The sequence below is a fragment of the Psittacula echo genome (genome assembly GCF_963264785.1).
Source record: "Psittacula echo genome assembly, chromosome: 15".
NCBI lineage: Eukaryota > Metazoa > Chordata > Aves > Psittaciformes > Psittacidae > Psittacula > Psittacula echo.
In genome coordinates, this window is record NC_137751.1 from 7,107,469 (window position 1) to 7,127,385 (window position 19,917).

At 61.0% G+C, this 19,917-nt stretch overlaps 1 protein-coding gene across 2 annotated transcripts in view; it reads left to right on the top strand.

Annotated features, from left to right (window-relative positions):
- Positions 1-19,917, top strand: part of ABR (ABR activator of RhoGEF and GTPase) — a gene marked incomplete at its 5' end in the record, with an annotated part of 38,375 nt that overhangs the window by 5,374 nt on the left and 13,084 nt on the right. Inside the window, 9 exons of one of the 2 annotated variants that reach the window (XM_080630126.1) lie at positions 9,307-9,491; positions 14,164-14,268; positions 14,726-14,911; positions 15,596-15,703; positions 16,408-16,468; positions 18,737-18,789; positions 18,941-19,081; positions 19,421-19,542; positions 19,656-19,821. In XM_080630126.1, the coding sequence (XP_080486252.1) occupies positions 9,307-9,491; positions 14,164-14,268; positions 14,726-14,911; positions 15,596-15,703; positions 16,408-16,468; positions 18,737-18,789; positions 18,941-19,081; positions 19,421-19,542; positions 19,656-19,821 (1,127 nt within the window). Of the gene's footprint in view, positions 1-9,306; positions 9,492-12,242; positions 12,357-14,163; positions 14,269-14,725; positions 14,912-15,595; positions 15,704-16,407; positions 16,469-18,736; positions 18,790-18,940; positions 19,082-19,420; positions 19,543-19,655; positions 19,822-19,917 lie in introns of those variants that run through there. The other variant, XM_080630127.1, reaches the window with a different exon arrangement.

A 19,917-nucleotide genomic window follows, 5' to 3' on the forward strand; every position in this document is an offset into this window, starting at 1 on the left:
GGCTTTCCTCTCTGCTGCTCCCCTCTGCCATAGCCCTTGCATCAGCTGAACGTGGTTGCAGTGGGAATCTGGCTGCTGCCCAGCGTCATGAACCTGCATCTCCTCTAAATCAGATCCTCAGCATCAGTGTGAGCATTCCCGGGGTGGCTTCCTCTTCTCCCTCGCATAGCTGTGGTACTTGCTGTCATCAGCCCAGACATGCTGACATCTCTCAGACAGGTCTAGCTCCAGCATCCCTGCGCATCCCTGTGTGCCGTTGGCTGAGCATGGTCTCACTGGCTGGGTATTTGGCCCCCAGCAACTGGGGCAGAGACAATGCTGAGCTCCCCCAGCTCAGCAGCATTCAGGTGGTGGGCAGTAGTGCTGGACTCTGTGGTCAGCCCCGGTGCCCTGCAGAAGGGAAGGAGGGGATACAGCTCACCTTTGGGTTCCAGCAGTGCCACAGGCTGTACCTGCCATGGGGCAAGCACTTTGGCTTGGAGGTGGCCCTGGCCCCCCAGGCTCGGTGCAGTGGTCGTCACTTGTGGGGCAATTGGCAGTCCCCAGGTAGGAGCAGCGGCAGCAGCAGGGCACAGAAGAAGGCACCATTAGGTGGCTGGCTCCAGCCAGAAGTGCCCTGCGGGGCCTGAATACATTTGCATTATAAGTCTATTGAAATCTGGTTTGGTTTTTCTTTTCCCCTGGAAAGACACTTCTGTGCAGTGGGGCTCTTTGTTTGGCTGATTCCTCCTCCCCTCCTGCCCTGCGTGGCCAGTGATGCTGCCAGTTGGGATCCCAGTGGATGGCTCTGCTCTCTCTGCTGCTGGATGCTGGTCTGCTGTGGCCAGCCCTGCAGCAGTGAACAGAGGGAGATGCTTTCCCCCCTGCTGACTTTTCCCTGTGCTTCCCTTGGGTTAGAGGGGGAAGCCTGCTTTAGCCAAGGCAGCTCACTGAAGTGTGCATCCCTCCAGGAAAACAGTGCCTGTGTCCTGGTTCATGGCACTGCTGAGTTTGTCCCAGTGAGCAGGCACTGGGAGGTTGGCCAGGGCTGAGGAGCAGGAGGGAGCACATGGATCTCACTGCATCCTCGAGAGACGTCTTCAGATTGACTTGGCTTTCCCACCCCTTGTTACTTTATCAGTGTTTGCTAAGCGAGATAATTTGCATATGTAGATCAGTAGATCAGCAGCAGCACTTCTTGGCTCTCTTGGCTGTAGCCTGAGCAGAATCACAGAGGATGTCCTGCAGATCTGCCCCGAGATAAATCCCAGTTCAGGGATTGTTTGAAGCTCTGGCACACAGGGAGAGCTTTGTGCTTGGACCAGGGCTTTCTGCCATGGGTGGGTTTTGTTCTGACACTGAACCAACACCTCTTCCTGATCCTTTGCAGGTCCTGTGTTGGGAAGCAAACGTGGCCAAGCTGTCTTGGCAGTGCTGACACTGGGGCTGGGTGGGAGAGGAGCAGAGCCTGGGGCTGTAGCACTGGCAGATATGGCCACAATCTCCTCCCTCTCAGAAGAGAGACATGATGCGATAGCTGGCTCAAGCCTTCATCTCCATCAGTCTTAGAGGCATTTTCCTACAAGCAGCCACCACCTTTCTTTCCTTTGTCTGGTATTTTGAGAGGCCAAGGGCACTGCCGCTGCGCTGGGTCCCTGCCCTCTTCCCCATGTGTGCTGGGGGGGGGAAACCTGCTCAGTTTTGGCCTCCTGCTTGGCTCCCTGCAGAGTGGGGAGCTGCAGGACCATGCCCTGGGGCTGTGAGTGGAGTTTAATGCTGGTGCAGTGCAGACCTCAGAGTTTCCATCCTGCAGAAAAGTGATGTTGGGAAGAGGTTTAAAGCTGAGTTCAACTGAGGAGCAGCACATTCAGGACACCCAGCAGGAAGGATCTGCTGCCCTCCTTGCTGGAGAGGATGGAAACATTTAAGTTTATTCCTCTTTTCCCTCTCTGCAATCTCTGCCAAGGGGAGAACTGCTGCTGTGCTCCAGTGGGGACAGCCCAGACCTCCCAAAGAGCAGAGCCGGTGCTGAAGGAGCTCGGAAACGTGGACTCTTGGCTGGTGTCTGGCTTGGATTCTAGCTTAAACAGAGGAGATTTAGCTAGGAGATAAGCAATACATTCTTTACTGTGAGAGTGCTGACACATGGGAACAGGCTGCCCAAGCAAGCTGTGGCTGCCCCATCCCTGACAGTGTTCAAGGCCAGGTTGGATGGGGCTTGGAGCAACCTGCTCTGGTGGAAGGTGTCCCTGCCCGTGCAAGGGGTTGGAACTGGATGAGCTTAAGGTCCAGCACAAACCATTCTGTGTTTCTATGATCTTCCACCACCAGCCCCAGCCCACCCGTGGACAAGCAGCGAGGCTCGTGTGGCCGTGGCTGGAAGAGCTGCTTGCACAAGACTCCCTAAATAGCAACGTGTGGGCTGGTGGGCAGGGGCTAGACCGGCGCCAGGCGGGCAGCGGGGCTGGCCCATCGCAGGGAGGAGCTGTGGGACTCGGGTTTTGGCTCTTGCAGCAGCGATGCTCCCAGCTGGAGCTGTGCTGTGGTTGGAGCTGGGGGCGGAGAACATGGGTGGCAGCATCTCCTCACACCCAGGGCTGCTCTGTGTCACTGCAGGGCTGTGGGTTCTCCCCCCAGCCCTGTGGAGAGGAAGGAGGTGAAGCTATTTTGCAAGTTTGGGGGTTTTGCTGTTGTTGTTGTTGTTTTGGCAAACATGAAAATAGCACGAAAACCAAAGAGAAAAACAAAGCTCAGTGGTTTGGTGGAGCTGTTTTGTCCGGGCTGTGCAAGGGTTGGTGTGTGCAGCCAGGTTAAGGCCCATCGGCTGCAGCACAATTTGGGCATCTCAGTGCATGGGGATGCTTCCTGGGACACCCACCCGACCAGGCTATGGGGCACATGCCAGCTTGGTCCTCCTGGGCTGTGACGTTGCTGCATGGTGTTACACTGGGGGTGACCAGGCAGTGAATAGGCAGGAGTGGCCAGGAAGTGTGTCTGGCAGGGGAAAGAATGTGGAAAAAACCTCTGGAGTGCATGCAATGAGCTGTGCATGGAAAACCAACCACCCCATGGCTCTGCAGCCACTGTGATGGAGGGGGAGCAGCTGCACTTTGTGCTGCTGGTGCTGATGCTACTATTGCTGATGCTGCTTCCACTGGTGCTACTGTGGTGTCCCCAGAGCATGGTTTCCTGCTCTGAACAGGGTTAACGTGCTCAGCCAAACCACTGTCACCTTCCTGGCTGGGTGGCAGGGCCTTGTGCTGCAAGGGGTTGTGGGGGCTGCAGGGTTTGACTGTGGAAGATGGAGGGGACTCTCCATTGGAATCTTTAATGGGTAGAGCAAGGACAGGCCGTGGTACCTGAAGCCGAAGCAGGAACAAATGGGTGAGTTGGTAAGAGATGGAGAGCAGCAGACACTGTCACATTGTGGCCACCCTTGGGCACAGCACTGTGCTAATGGCTTGGGGACAAGGGAAGTGTTGGCACCAGGCAGTGCAGGGGTGATGGTGCCCAGCAGCATCCCTTGGGGTGGCTGTGCGGTGCCCTGGGCTCCCAGAAATACCTGAGATTGGGGCAGGCGAGGGGTGGGAAGTAGCAGCCGTGTGGCTGCACCCTCTGACTCAGCACCCAGTGACTCACAGTGCATAGGGTGGTGATTGTGGCATGGGTCCTTGCCATGCCTGGGCTGGATACAGCCCCCGGCAGGCAGGAATGTGCCAGGGGCAGCAGTGGCTCCATGTACCACAGCCTTGGCATTCCTGCGCTCCCCAAAATGTATTGGCTGCATGTCCAGACAGCGTGGATATCCCTGGGAGCAGGGATCGGGTGGTGGCAGTGCCTTGGCAGTGTCCTCCCTGGTTTCCCAGACAGAGCAATTGCCAATGCCACCTGTGTCCTGGCACTTCATACTCCAGTGGCTCTACCTTCGCCTTCTGCCTGGTGGAGCATTATCCCTCCTGCCCTGTTCCCATCTGGTCCAGGCCCATCCAGGCAAGATACAGCCCAGGGCACTGGCAGGGAATACTGCCCACATTGCCGGGACAGGGGCAGCGGTGCCGGCACAGGCTGAACCAGGGCAGTCTCACCACTTGAACGCTTGGCTGGCGCCCTGACATATTGGGGTTGATGGCTCTGGCACTTTATATTTCCTTTGGCTACATAGAGGTGGGGAGGGTGGTTTAACCCTTGCCTGTCTGTGCCCTGCTCTGTCGACCCTGGTTGTGTGCAGGTCAGCTCCTGGAGGTCCTGGTTCCTCCCGTGGCTACCAGAACCAAGAGAAGCCTGTATCCTTCAGCCATACGGGTTTGAGGGGCTGGTGAGGTTTTGATGGGGAGGGGGCACAGGGTGATAGGAAGGAGATAAAACCATGGTGGAAGGGTGATGATGCTGGACTCCCCTTTCCTCCTCCCTCTCCTTGGGGTAGCTTGGGGGCAGGCCCTATGCCCCTTAACCACCACCACCACCATCCCCTCCTCCTCCTCCTGGTCCCCAGACCCCCGCGGAGGGTCTGCGTGGCTGCGTGCGGGGGGGACGCTGAGCTCGGCTCCCCGCGGCAATCAGGGGCGGGAGGCGGGACGCGCTGCCATTGCCAGGCGGCACCTCCTTCCCTGGGCACCCTTGGCAGCAGAGCCGCCGTGTGCCCGGTTCTCCCGTCCAACCCCGCCGGGGCCCGCAGCCCCCCGCCTCCCGCCCTCGCCCGCCGCCTTTGTTGTGCGATGAGAGCCGGCTGGCGGGGCTGAGCCGGCACAGCCCACTGAGCATGGAGCCGCTGAGCCACCGCGGCCTGCCGCGGCTCTCCTGGATCGACACCCTCTACAGCAGTACGTGGCCTGGGCTGGAGGGGTGGTGGTGAGGGGGGGCCGGGGTTCTGGATCCCCACTACCTGTTGTGTAATGCTGCGCCGCGCCGGGGAGGGATGCTGTGAGTGCTGGGGATGCTGTGCGGGGGGCTCCCCGGCTGAGCTGATGCTGGGCTCCCCTCCCTGAGCATCCCGGTGGCAGGGCAGTCCTAACTGGAGTTGGTCCAGCATCCCCCTCGTGTTCTGCATGAGCAGGATGGGTGGTGGGTCTCACTGGGGCTGGAGCAGCCTGACAGCCCATGGGGGCCCTTGGGGATGTGGGTATTTAATGCTGCGGGTCCCATCCCCATCTCTCTGTGGCGGTGAGAAGGCAGCTCTCCCCCAGCAGTGATTTTTGCAGTGAGCTCCAAGGTGCCAAGCAGAGGATGCTGTGGCAACACAGTGTCGGTACCCAGGGGCTGGGGGCGTCCTGCAGCATCCCAGGGGTGCGAATCCCTCCATCCCACAGACGGGCAGCCGGGAGGAATGAGCTCTGGAGCTGCGCTGATCCTAATCCCGTGGCAGCTCTCTCAGCAGCAGCCGAGGGAGCCAGGGACATGGCTAGGGGATGTGGGGACTTGGTCACAGGGTCCCTGTTGTTCATTCTGGGGGAGCATTGAGCTGCGTGGGTTCAACCCTGGAGTTGGGTTTTGGAGTGCAGTGTTGAGCTCAGAGCCTGGTGTTTGTGGGGCAGTGAGGCTTGGCATGGCTGTGTGGGAAGGTGGGATGATCCAGAGAAGGGAGAATGGTGCCTCCTTCATGGATCTGGCATCTGCTGTTCCCTGGAGGGAGACAGGGGCTGCTGGGGGGGCACGTTGCATAGGGCTGAGCTACCCCAAGTTTTCCAGCCCAAACAGCCCCAAGCAGAGGACCACATCCAGCAGCAGCAGTCCCAGGGTCCGGTGCAGCTTATGCAGGCGACTGGGATGGAGCCCAGAGGCCGCATCCAGCCCATCTGCACCCTCCTTCCCAGCCGCAGGCATCTCTGCAAAGCAGTGGCTCTGCCATCCCGAATCCTGCTCCAGCCGCTCTTGCCAAGGTGCGGAGGAAGGTGTTTGGCATGTCCGTGTTTTGGGGGATGTGGGACAGGGTCTGGCCTTCGTCACAGCAGGGAAGGTGGTGATGGTGTGGAGGAGATGCTGTTTGTGTTGAGCCACCCTTTGGAGGAGGCCCGCGGAGGCAGGTCTGAGGCCAGCTCACGCATCCGTGTTGTCATGGTGAATTTTCACCCAGGCACAGGGAAATCGTGGCGTTTCCCCAAAATCCCACAGGCTCCATGCGGATGTTGAGCTTTTCCTGGCACTGGGATAGGATGGGTAAGCGTTAGGGTGTGCTGATGCACTGCTGAGGTGCCGGGGAACAGCACATATCTGTCTGGAAAGGGAAGAAAATGCCACCCTGAGCTGCTGTGACTGTGCTGCCTCTGCCTGGGCTGGGCAGGGGGCAGCCACTGCCCTTGGATGTGCTTCCTTTTGGGGATCATAGTGCTAGGATTAGCTGGGAAGATGTGGCAGAGCAGAAACATCCTTTTCCTGGGGAAAACAATCCTCTGTGGGGATGTGTTTCTGGCCTTGTCACCTTCCTTGGTCCACATGCCAGCCCACAGGACCCCTGCACTGATGGTGTCAGCATCCCATGGGCACCAACCCTTGCTGCATTGTGGGGCTGGATCCAGCTCAGGGTCAAGGGGCTGTGCTGGAGCTGGGGTAACAAGCCTTTTTCAGGTCAGGGTGTCCTCACCCTCCCAGACTGGCTCCCCTGGTCCAGGCCACCTCCCTCCCATCAGTCCCCACTCCTTGGGGTGGAGCAGAAGCATTTCCACTGCTGCTAAAAAACGGGAGCAAAAATAGCGCTGGGTTTTGGCACGGTCACAGGAACAGGCTGCAGGGGCAGTGCAGCTGCAAGAGGAGGAGGGAGGCACTTGGTTTGGGCTGGCTGGGTGGCAGGAGCACCCCAGAGGCAGGCAGATGCAGGGGCCGGACCTTCCATGTCCCCTCGACCAGCAGTGTTCGCCTTGCCTGTCCTGATTGCTTGATGGTGCTTGGTTCCCTCTCTGCAGCGGGTGCTGGAGAGGTCCTGGCCTTCCCCATAAATACTGTACAGCCTCTGGTGGCACAGTTGGAGCTGTAGGGACAGAACTCCATCCTCGCTTCTGTGAGCATTGCAGGCTCCTTCTCCTTGGGTGCCTGTTGGGGCACTGCCTGTCCATCTCATCATCCCCAGCTCCATGCTGGGACTGTGATGTAGATCTGCTCCAACTGGGAGCAATGGCTGCCTGAGAGCCAGGTCATTCCTGCATCCCACAGGCCAGTCCCTTCCCTGTCTGTGCCATCGATGCCGCCTTCTTCCCTGCAGCGCTGTGGGTGTCACCTCCCAGGGTCCCCAGCCGCCTCATTAACACTGTGTTTCACATTACCTTGCTGCCAAGTCAACCCAGCCTGGTTGCCAGGTCTCCCACAATGCTGGTGCCACTCTGGGTTCCCTATTGCCCACCCTGCTGTTAAGTCTGGAGCTGCAGATGTTGGCATTGGTGGAGGGGAGGCAGTGGAGCCTGCAAGTTGATGTGCCTGATGGGGACCAGCAGCTTTGTCCCCTCTGCGGCTTGGCTCCGCCATAGACCCTGCTTGATGGGGAAAGGAGCTTGGGTGAGAGGTTTGGGTCTCTCTGGGGCACCCCCGGCTCAGGGACAGTGCCTGGTTGAGCTCAGAGGTGCTGTGTGGGGTGGGTGCTCTGGGGAGGTGTCCATCATGGGGAACACCAGTGCTAATGCACCTCATGCTGTCTTCTTCCTGGAGGTATTCCAGCTGGGACCCATCAAAAGCAGAAGGGATGAGGGACATCCCACCACGAGGAGGCAGGATAGGCTAAAGCCAGGGATCCCCTTTCCCTGGAAGCTGAGAACCAAGGCGGAGCTCCCCCATCGATGCCCATCCAGCTCGTTCATTCCCTATTCAGCTCCTGGGGTTAAACTGGGCTGCAGTGGCCAAGTGAAGGTGGTTCCCCATCCTCTGAGGTGTGGTTATTAGCTACTAATTGTTCAGACCTAAGCAGTTGTGTCCTGGCGTATCCTGGCAGAGCTGGGATGCATCTGGCCCATGTCAGTGTTTTCTTCCATCCCACCCCCAGATCCAGGATGGGACCCCCACCCCTCCCCACTGTCACCAGCAGGGCTCTCAGCCTGAGCGAGCTTCGCGATACTCTGATTTAAAGATTTATCCACTTCCAGTAGGAAGCCATATGCAATATTCATGTGCTGAGCAGTGTCAGTGGGAGTCAGGGGACTCCTTGGCCAGGATGGCAGAGCTGTGGGGGCACAAAGTGTCAGTGGTGCAGCGTTTGGTCTGGAATGACTGCTCCAGCCCCTGTGCCCCCCTTTTTGGCTAGGGTGTCAGCCAAGGTCTTGTCTGGGTCTCCCTGCTGTCTGCACACACAGAGTCTATCGGGACAGCCATGGAGCTGCTGGGTGAAGGGGAGTGAGGGGCTGGCATGGAGTTGGGCAGGCTGTGCCCACCGCCTCTTTGGGAGCTTCCGGGAGGGGTCTTAGCTACAGGTCCCAGGGGGGTGCTGTCTGCACCCCGCGGCCGCCCCTGCCGCAGCCGTGCTCCCTTCCCCCTCCCCTTTGTCAGCATCTCGGGGCTGCTGCAGACACCTCTTCCTGCCGCCACCGAGCTGATGCCGTTTCCATGGTAACGGGATAGGATGTACCCCGGTCCCCCTCTGCACCCCAGGGACCTGCCACAGACCCCGGGACCCCGTAGCTCCTACCTGGGGCTCCAGCTCCCCAAAATGGTTTCCCATGGGCAACAGGGACAGTGTGGGGCATCCAGAAATGGGTGCTGGCCTGGCGTGGTGGTGGCTTCATCCTGCGTTGGGGAAAGCAGACCCTTTCTGCTCCACCAAGCTGCCCACCCGCCATGGAGCTGTCAACCATCTGCCTTCTACCAGGGGAGTGGCAACGTCCTCCATGCTGCGGACCCAGGCATCCTCCCTGGCACCCATTCCCACGCTCCAAGGAGGATGGGCATGGGAAAGCAGGGAGGATGGTGGCTGTGGCTGCCAGCCCAGCTCCTTCCCTCCCCAGGGATGGCACAGGAATGGCGGATGATGGGCAGGCAGGGCAGAGCCACTAGTGTGGGGCCAGGGCGTCTGGCAGAGCAGCTGTCCCTGCACAGAGGAGGCCCGAGGCCTCTCTGTGCCGTTAATTATGTAAATTTAGGGAAGTGTGTCAAGCAGAGGATGCCCTGTGGGGCTGAGGATGCTCTGTGTGATGCTCTGCCTGCTGAAGCAGGCAGAAAGCAGGCAGCCGAGGCTGGTGGGGCCAGGGTGGGCTGCGGGTGCCGGAATGTGTGTCTGTGCGTGGTCCTGGGTGTTGGACACACGATCTGTTGCCTGCAGGTAACCCACAACTGAGTGTTTGTGGTGTGCTGTGTGGTGACCCTCGGCTATGCTGCTGCATGGATGCTCACCACCATCCTCTCTTCCCCTGGCAGACTTCAACTATGGTGCAGACGAGTATGACGCTGAGGGCAACGAGGAGCCCAAGGTGCTGCCAGAGGGCTCGGAAACCATGCCCTACATCGATGAATCGCCCACCATGTCCCCCCAGCTCAGCGCCCGCGGCCAGGACAGCGGGGACGGTGTCTCCCCTACACCCACCGACAGCCTCAGCACAGGGGTAGGTGTTCGGGATGCGGAGCTCTGTGCTTGGTGCGGTTGAAGCCGGGGCTGTTGGTACCCGCTCGGTTGTGTCAGCAGTGTTGTTGATGGTTTGATGCTGCTGTGATCCTCGGGACCGTCCTCTCGTATCCCGAACTCCGGGGTGCAGCACTGTTCTGCTGCTGGTGGTGCCATGTCGGTGGGACATGGCGTGTCCCTGCCCCGGTGGCTGAGCCAGGACGGCACGGGCTGGTCGGGGAGAGGGGACCGGGTGCTATAGCGCAGCCGGGCTGGGCGAGAAGTGTGGGGCTGTAGCTGCGCTGCGCTGCCGGCTCCATCTAGCGGCACTTGGAGGTGAACCGCCGGCTGCGGAGGGACCCCGTGCTTGTGTCCCCCCCCCTTCTGGGGAACTCGGATTTAACCACTCGTCTCCGTCTGCTCTCCCGAGAGCATCCTCGGGATTTCACAGGAGGGATGCTCTGAGAGCTGCGGGACGGGAAACCGAAGGGAAAACCGTATTTTTCCAGGATAAAAGATCATGTAAATCTCGGGGACATCGGGGCTGCGTGCCCTCACCGGTGGGCCCTTGGCACGGCAGAGGGTGCCCCTGGCCCTTCGGCACAGGGCTTGTGGACGGGGTGCCGCTGGGGTCTCGCAGAGGGCTGCGGCTCAGCCGGGCCAGGAAGCCAGGCTGCGAAACGTGCAGGCTTCTGTCGTGGAAAGAGTTAAGCCTTGACCCGGATGCTGAGGCAGAAGAAGCGAGAGGTGTGGCTTCCTCCCCGGGGCCCGCCGCTGCGCAGCAACCTCCTCCCGGCACCCAGCGCCGCCCCACCGCGCTCCCTGGGGACCGCAGCCACCTTGCTGCGGGATGGACCCTGTCCAGGGTCGGCTCAAACCAGCCGGGCTCAGCACCCCTTGTCCCACCCCACCAGGATGCTGGCACAGCCCTGCGAGCATTGACGCCGGGATTTGGCGATAGGCTCCATTCCGGGAGCCAGTTGGGATAGGGGAGAGTATCCCTTGGAAAGCAGGGTTGGTGAAGACCCCCTAGGGGTCACTGGCAAAGCGGTGCTCTTGGGGGCTGGTGAAGCTGGATGCAGGCAGTGAAGCTGGCTTGGTTGGCTCTAACAGGATTGGGAAGCGTCGGAGCTCAGCAGTGGCTTTGCCTCCATCTCTTTCTTCATCTAGAGCTGCTTGTGTCAGGGCTTAGAGGGGCACTGTCTGGTTACGGCATGTTTAATTTGGCGTGTCCAGCCCTGCGATGGGCACAAGCTTGCGTGTGGGTCCTGCTGTGTCACGGGTGCCACGCTCACCCCGTTGCTCTTCTCTGGTGGAGTGGGACTGGTGTCACTGCCTTTTGGAGTGCTGGAGGAGGTTTCTGGTGGGGCATCTCTTCTTGCAAGCTCCTGGGACAGCTGTGACCACGTCTGGGGCACTCAGATGCTGGGTGCAGACACAGTCTGTCTCTCCTCCCACCTGGGAAATGCCCTGGTCATGGTGTAAGGTGATGGCCCAGGCCCTGCTTGGAGAGGTGCTGCTGGGTTTGGCACTGTGGATGCTTTCCCCTGGGCAGGGACTGTTCTGCCCTCTGGAGACCTGGCTGCAGCAGGCAGGGGCCCAGTGCCCTGGCATAAACCCCTCTTAGCAAAGCCTGAGCTGCGATGTGGACATGGAGCTGGACACGGACTCTGGAAGTCCCCATGTCTATGTCTCTGCCCACTTCTCGTAGCAGGAGTTGGTTCCAGGCTTGGACAGGCACAGGAGGCAGGACAGATGCGTTTGCTGGTTCCCGTTTTGCTGCTGAGGAGCAGGGGGAAGCTGCTGAAACAGCTCTTGCGTTAGTCTCCCCTCCTCCAGCCTGTTCTTGCCCCATTTGCCAGGGCCCATGATGTCCCTTGCAGGTGCCATAACGCTGCTTATGTCTCTGTTCCCTGGCTGCCCCACGGTTGTGGTCAGGCTGGGGCAGCAATGAAGTGCTAGCGCTGATCCATGTGGGATGCTGTGGCAAGGCATGTGTCTCAGCTGCGTTATCCTGCCCTGAGTCCCCTCTGGGGTAGAGAGAAGTCCCTTCTGAGGGTGTGGAGCCAGGTCTCCTTATGGTACCCGGTGACGCTGCTGCCCTCTAAGGTCACTTTTGCCGGTGGCAATCCCTGTGGTCTGTCTCTGCCTGCCCACGGGACACGGTGGGACCAAGGGACCCTGCCGGGCAGGATGGGCACTCTCCTCTTGCTGTCTGCTCTGCTGGGTGAGGATGCAGGGCTGTGGCAGGGGACAGGAGACCCTCCCCGCGGTTTCTCACTGCGCACGCCGAGCGCTGGGAGAACCGGCTCGGGGCAGGCGGCTGCTGCGCGCCCCAGCCTTGACCACACGCCGCCGGCGAGGCAGCTCCACCTCCAGCGCCAAGAGATGCATTTCCTGTAGCGAGCGTGCAGGGCGGAGCGGCAGGGCTGGCTGGGGCAGCGGCCCTCCACCACCCGCAGCCCCTCCGGGGGTGAGCGCAGGCCTGCGCAGGGCCAGCCGGTCCCTGCTGTGCCACCGCTGCTGACCCCAGAGCGGCCGCTGCCACCACCTCTTGGGGGCGGTTGTGCTGCCCCCCGGGATTCCCGGGCTGAAGGCCGGAGCTGTGGCAGGCGGGAGCACCGGGGATCCCATAATGGCTCCTTTCATCCCGCGGCGGTGGCCGGTGGCCAGGGCTGAGTCAGGCCAAGCTGGCTCAGCCGTGTGAGCCCCCCGCCCGGAGCCTCGCGGGGTCCCCGCTGCCCAGCCGGCCATGGAGGAGGAAGAGGAGGCCATAGGGTACTTGGATAAAGTGCTGGAGGATGAAGATGACTCTGAGCCGGGAACCCCCACCAGCCCCGTGTCTCCGTTCTCAGCCGGCGAGAAGGTGGGCAGCAGGGGCTCCCCAGTCCTGTGCTGGTGGTGGGGCTGGGGGACAAGGGCATCTTGCTGGTGCTGGTGATGTCCAGGACTTGGAGCAGCTCCTGGGTCCATGCGGTGGGTGCTGGTGGGGAGCAGGAGCATCACTGCTGTTCCTCCGAGACTGCCTGCAGCCAGGGCACGGGCCGGGGCTGCATAGGGTAGCGGGTGCAGAGGGTTCAGTGGGTGCTTGCACAGAGTGGGGTGAGCCCCCAGCCTTATTCCTATGGGGAGCGGGGTTATGTGTGCTGCTCGGGGGGGCCGTGTGGCTCGGCAGAGCTGGCGCCGGATGCTCAGGAAGGGGCTGGACCGCACTCTGTCACTGCCCCACTGCATGGCCACCAGCAACCCCTAAACTACTCCAAACCCCAGTGCTGGGAGGTGGCCCCGGGGGGACCCATGTGCTGGCACATGCAGCCCGACACCCTTCTTTTGCCCACCCTGCCTGCATGCCCTCAGGGTGCTGGCACAGGGCTGAAGTTCTCCCTAGGGTCTCCTGCGTGTGGCTGCTGTGCCCCACGTTATGGTTGTTCCTCTGGGTCGCAGGGGTCCAGCTGGCATCATCCCTATGGAGTGTTGCAGGGTCCGGGTGTGGACGGGTCCCTTATCTCCCCAGCTCCCGCGCAGGGCCCAGGCTGAGGAAAGCAGGAAGAGCCTGTGACTAATTGGTGGCAAAGAGCCCACAAGCTCCCAGTGCACAAACCTGCTCCCCCCATGCACCCCTGTGCTGCACCAGTCACTGTGTCCTGGCATTAACCAAGTGCAGCCTGACAGGGAGCTGCAGGGTGGGCACCCTGGTTGGCACTGCAGCCCCCAGTGACAGAGTGCGACAGGGAGATGCTGATCCACGGGCATGCCCACCCATGGCTCTTCTTTGGGTGGCAAAGCCTGGTTCCTGAGTGTGGTTTTTAAGTGGAGATCCAAAGCATGCCGGGCATTCAAGGCAGTCCAGGGACTGGGATGCCTGGGAGCCCGGCGGCGGGTCCCAGAGCCCCCCAGCCCATCCATGCATCGCCAGTCTCCCTGCTCCATGAGGGTCATGGAGTGTCAGTGCTGCAGCAGACCTAGTCACTAACTGAGCTGCCGGCAGCGGGTCCCCATACAGCCCAGGACCTGTCCCGGTGCCTCTGGAGTGGCACTTTCCTGGGAAAGCCTCAGCTGGGGAAAGGGTGGTGCTGGATCATGTGGGAGCACCACAGAATCACAGGATTGTTTAGGTTAGACAAGAGCGTTAAGATGAGTGAGTCCCACTTTAACCCAGCGCTGCCAACTCCGACACTAAACCATGTCCCTAAGCGCCACATCTGCACGTCTTTTATACACCTCCAGGGCTGGTGACTCAACCCCTTCCCTGGGCAGCCTGTTCCAGTGCTTGACAGCTCTTTCGGTGAAGAATTTTTTCCTAATATCCAACCTAAACCTCCCCTGGCGCAACTCGAGGCCATTTCCTCTCCACCGCCGGGCATGATTTCACTGGGCGCTTCTGGACTCTGCCCTGGGAGAGTCCTGCAGTGCTGTGCACCACCCTGAAATGCTGCCTGCACCGCCGGGCTCCTGGCCAGCCTGGAGCAGGGAGGAGAGCGAAGCTGGTGCAGCCCTTGGTTCCCCAGCTGGCTCCAGCCTGGCTGTGCTGCCTGGCAGGCACGTGCCCAGCCCTTGCCATGGAGCTTCCCTGCCACTGATGGGGATACCCTTGCAGGGATGGGCTGGTGGGATGAGAGGTGTCCTCCTGTGCTGCCTGCTGGCTCAGCCAGGCTCCTTGCTGTGTTGCACAGGGCGAGCGAGATGCTGGAAAAGGCCTGGAGATGCGGAAGCTGGTGCTGTCTGGTTTCCTGGCCAGCGAGGAGATCTACATCAACCAGCTGGAGGCCCTGTTGTTGGTGAGCACAGCCCCTCCAGGAATGTTCCCTAGCGGATGGATGGATGGATGGATGGATGGAAGGGAGCGAGTCATCTCTTCCTGGACAGCCTCCCCCAGGGAGGCCTGGCCCAGATGCTACCTGTGCAGAAGCAAAGCTGCAGGAGTGATGCTGGATCCAGCCTTGCTCTGGCCCAGCCGCCCCGTCTCGCCTCCCCTGCTTCTTGTGTGTCTGGTGGGGAAGTATTTATAGCCCCGCTTCCTCTTGCGGATTCACTGGCCCTCGTGGTGGAGATGCTGTTGCACAACGTGGGCTCACCGCTGCCACGGGGAACTCTGTGGGGATGCATGACTGGGAGCAGCCGCCTGGTCCAGCTGCTGGCCCAGACCCATCCTTGCTGCCAGCTCACATCCACCTCACCTCAATGTTCCCCTCTCAGTTCTAGTCTCAAATACTCTCCCTTCTCCTCCCTTGGCAGCCTATGAAGCCACTGAAGGCCACAGCCACAACATCGCAGCCTGTCCTCACCCTCCAGCAGATTGAGACCATTTTCTACAAGATCCAGGACATCTACGAGATCCATAAGGAGTTCTATGACAGCCTGTGCCCGAAGGTGCAGCAGTGGGACAGCAACGTCACCATGGGCCACCTGTTCCAGAAGCTGGTATGGCCTTCCCCAGGTCTTGCTCCACTTGGAAGAGGAGGAGGGCCAGTGAGATAGAGCACCATGCTGTGGGGCTCAGCTCATGCCCTGCCATCTGTTCACCGGTGGCCATGGGACTTGTTGTGCCCCTTCTTGCAGCAGTCCCTGCTGCCTGCCTGCACTGATGCCCACAGTTAGCGGGTTCCAGGAGCAGCCATGGCAGGGTTTTGGCTGGAGGTGGATGGTGTGGCTTTACCCTGGGGCTGGCAGGAGCCTAGGTTGCTGCCTCTTTGCTGTCTGTGCTCTCCAGGGTCATGCTCTGGGTCCTGCCGCTGCTTCAGACTTGAGATGGGAGCAGAGGTTGTGCGCATGGTGCTGTGGCCATGCTGGGGAGGGGAAGAGGAGAGGGCAGGTTGAAAGGTGCCAGGAAGTGGCTGTAGCTTCAGCCTCCAATGTCCAGGCTTTCATTACCTCTCTGCTGGATTCTGGAGGTTTGTGGGGGCACGGCGCTGGGCAGGAGCCCCAGCATCCTGTTGTGGGAAAGGACTCTCCTTGTGGATCCAAGTGCGTGGCCCAGCTGGCTATAGCCTGGCTGTGTCCTGCTGGGAGTGGACAGCAGTGTCCCCTCTGTGGCTGCCCGGCCCCTCACACTATGGGTGGCTTCAGCATCCCGCTGGATGCCCGGCTAATCCCTGCTCCCCGCAGGCCAGCCAGCTGGGGGTCTACAAAGCCTTTGTGGATAACTACAAAATCGCACTGGAAACAGCAGAGAAGTGCAGCCAGAGCAACTACCAGTTCCAGAAGATCTCAGAGGTAAGCTGGGACAGGGCTGCTGTGACCAGGGTGTCCTGGCATAGGGCAGAGAATGCTGTCCCGTGGTTGAAACAACCGCATCTGCCCCATGGGGATGCTGTCCCTGCCCTGGTGACCCTCAGGGACTGTCCTAGGGCAGGAGCAGCGGCGGCTGTGAGGGAGGGTTGTGGTCTTTGCATATTGTGGGGTTCCCCCCACCTTGTGCAAGCTCAGGTTGGGTTCAGCCCTTGTTGCTATAAGTTCTGGGATGCCAGCGTAGTCTTGTCCTGCTGGCCCCATTCACTGGGCATGGGTGCTGGGTACTGGGCACCTGTGGCTCATCTCCTGTTGGCTGCATCTCCATGCCTGGCTCCCCTATAGCAATGGGAACCTCTGTGGCTGCAGGCTTGTTCCCTGCTCCTTCCAGTCACTCCACAGCAGCTCAGGGGGACCAGCAGCCTCCCCGTGCTGCTGCGGGGCTGGGAGTCCTGCTCCAGGGTGCTACATGGGTCAGTTGTGTCCCTTGTGCTGGGCACAGCCAGAGCTGCTCCTGGCATCCCATATAGTCCACACCTCCACCCCAGCGCCCACGTGTGGCCTCCAGAATGGCCTGGCTGGGGCTGGGAGGAGGTATCAGGGTGCAGGAAGGGTGAGGTGGGGATCCCATGACCTTGAGCAATGACCTTCCCTCCGAGGGCCGCTCTGATGCGCCTTTCCCTCCCTAGGAGCTGAAGGTGAAAGGCCCCAAGGACTCGAAGGAGAGCCACACGTCCGTCACCATGGAGGGTACGGCAGGCGCGGGGAGGGGGATGCAGCCTTTGTCTGCATGCGGATGAATTACTGAGCAGCTCCTGCGAGCGGAGCCCTTTGTGTTCCCGTGTGCGGAGCCGGCAGGGAGCGGGGGGCACGGCTGTTGAGGATGCTGGGGGCACACAGCAGCCCCCCAGCCCGTGCCCACCCCGTCCCGCTGCACGCAGAGCCGTGCTGAGGGGCCGATGCCGTGCCGCAGCCGGGCTGAGCTGCTGCGGGGCGGCAGAGATGGCTGCGTGGAGACGGGGCTGCCATGGAAATCCTCGTTGTGGTCCGGCTCTGCTGTAACTGCACCTACGGTGAGGCGAGGGGGAGGGCTCCGCATTCAGGTGCTGGTGGGGAGCGGTGCTGTGGGGTCACTGGCCCTGGGGCTCGCTGTCCTTGCTGGGGGGGTGGAGGCTGTGCCGTGTTCTGCAGCCTGAAGTTGGGAACGTCTTTGTTCCAGGCGCTATTGAATCATCTTGGCTCCGGCATACACGGCCACGCGCTCGCCTTCCCTGTGGGCAGAGGCTCGTGCCAGTGGTGGGACAGCGAGGGGCTGGGGATCCCTCTGACTGTGCTGTGCCGGGGGGACGGTGATAGGGAGGATTCCCTGTTTGCTTGCTGGAGGGTTGTGAGCATGGTGGGACTGAAATGCTCATCTCTGCATGGCTGGGGAGCAGAGGCACTGGGCATCCCTGCCTGCTAAGGCTGGGCCCCTGCTGCCTGTGTGTGGGTCCCAGACTGGTGGAACTGTGCTGGTGAGGAGCCTGGTGCTCTTCTTGTACTGGGACAGCCCCTCCCCGGCTCCCTGATGTTTTGCATGTGCCTGTAGTGATGGCAGCATCTTCCCCATGGATCTAGGGTGGGGGAATGAGGACGGGATACCCTGCATGCCCCCCTGCATCCCAGAGGATGGCTGCTGCAAGAAGCTGGGCTCCAGTCTTACCTGCTGGCACAATTGTGGAGGATGCAGCCTCCACTTCATGGTCCAGCCCTTCATCCTTGCCTTGCTGTACCAGGACAGGGGTTCCACTTTTGGCACTGGGCACCATGAGGCAGCACGCTCTGGGGAAAGTGAACAGGAACCCCTGCAGCTCATAGGACAGGGTGGATGCAGGCAGCACATTTCCCTCTTCCCCAGCCCAAAGCCAGGCCCTGCTTGGCCCTGGCAGTTTGGGGAAGTGCTCAGAAGCAAAGGGAAAACCCAGAGGCATCGGTCTGGCTGTGAGCAGTCAGGGGGACATGTGAGTGGTTTGGGTACGGGGAGCAGCAGTGTCAGTGTGCCCTGTGTCTTCGCCTGCCCAAAGAGCTGGGCAGGAGTAGGAAGGTCTGGCTGCTTGGGGTGAAATGTGCCTCTGAAGAGCCCTGGGGCTGGTTTCCTCTTGGGAAGGTGCATGACAGGAGAAAAGGGGGATCTGTGCCCTGTGTGCGGGGCAGCTCTGTGTCCCTACCGTGTATGGAGGCTCATGTGTAGTCATGGGGGGCTGCAGGGAGGGAACATGGGGCAGCAGCATTGGGAGGATGCCTGTTCCTCCTGTGTTCTCTGTAGATGGGGGTTCTGTTGCTGCTGGAGTAGCCTGGGTTCCCCTTGCAGCCAGGACTGGCTGGAGTGGGGGGATATGGGGTGTCCCATGGGGTGGCAGAGCCCAGCAGGGGCAGGTCAGGGATGAGACCTGCTGCTGAGCCAAAAGGGAAACTGAAAAGGCTGCTGGTGGTGATGAGCAGCTTCCGCCCCACAGCCACCGCAGGCAAAGCTGGTGGTGCCGGTGTGCACACCACAGTGGGGAGGGAGGCCCTCAGCCCGGAGGGAAGCTGTGCTGGCATAGCCATGGTGGGGATGTCCTGCAGAAAGCTGTGTATTCACACAGCTCCTCTGGCTTTGCCACCCGTGACGTGTGGCAGCACAGGGGAGGAGGCCATGGTGCCTGGGTTGGTGTCCCCATCGTGCCCTGTCCCAGGGCAGGGACAGACCTTACTGATGCGGGGCCATGGCTGGAGCAGAGCAGTGTGTGGGTAGCACTACTTGGCAAGCACCATGGTGCAGTCACCCCAGTGGGGACCCAACAGACACCTGCACTGCTGGTCCACACGTTGTGCAGAATGGACCCCAGAGGCTTACCCAGGGCTCTGTGCAGACCGGGGGGGTTTCTGTGCATCATGTCCATCCTTGCCCCTGTAGGATGTGGTCCTGGCTCTCACGGGTGGGAGAGGGGCCGGGGCTCTGTTGGTGGATGGCTGCTGAAACCTCCTCTCTCCCCTCAGCGTTGCTGTACAAACCCATCGACCGGGTGACACGGAGCACGCTCGTCCTGCACGTGAGTGTGACACCAGTCCTGGGGTGGGGGACTCTGCCCCATTGCTCCTGGGGACCCACAGCCATGGGGAGTGCTGCTGAGGGGTCTCCGGGGTGGGTGCTGCAGGCAGGGCAATGCCCTTGGCCACTCACCTCTGCCTGTGCCCTTCCAGGACCTCCTCAAGCACACCCCAGCTGACCACCCCGACTACCCGCTGCTCCAGGATGCCCTCCGCATCTCACAGAACTTCCTCTCCAGCATCAATGAGGACATAGATCCCCGGAGGACAGCGGTCACCACCCCCAAGGGGGAGGTAAGCCAGCGGGGTGGGCAGTGATGGGGCAGAGGGTGAGGGCTGAGCCCTCTGCCAGCCCGTGGCTGGTGTCTCCACCCTGGGGACCTCCATGGTGCTTGGCCAGGAGATGGAGGGTTTCCTGTAGATGCAGTTAGGGTGCAAGGTTAGGGTTCTACCTGGTCCTTGCTGCTTGCTGGCACCCTGCTGAGCATACAGGACTCAAATGGCACCCAGAGGACATAGACCTTCCCATACTCCCAATGGCTGAGCCATGGAGGGGGACAGGAGCATCTGTCCCCTGTGGTTTGTTGGCCTTTGCTCCCTGCCTGCTCTCACCCCAGCCCTGCCACCCCACAGACCCGGCAGCTTGTCAAGGATGGCTTCTTGGTGGAGCTGTCGGAGGGCTCGAGGAAGCTGCGGCATGTCTTCCTCTTCACCGACGTGCTGCTCTGCGCCAAGCTGAAGAAGACAGCGGTGGGGTAAGGAGGGCGCTGGGCACGGGGGGGACGTCACAGCCCCCTGTCCTCCAGTGGGCTGGGGCACGTGTGGGGAGGGGATCAGGCATCACTGAGCACCCATTCCCTGGCTGCAGGAAACACCAGCAGTATGACTGCAAGTGGTACGTGCCCCTGGCCGACCTGGTGTTCCCTTCGCCGGAGGAGTCGGAGCACTGCCCGCAGGTCCACGTCATCCCCGACCACGAGCTGGAGGACATGAAGATGAAGATCTCGGCCATCAAGAGCGAGGTGCAGAAGGAGGTGAGAGGAGGATGGGGTGCTTGGGGAAGTGTGGGACCTGCTGCCAGGGTGGGTGCCTTGCTCTGGGACAAGGATGGGACATGGGGGTGCCTGTGA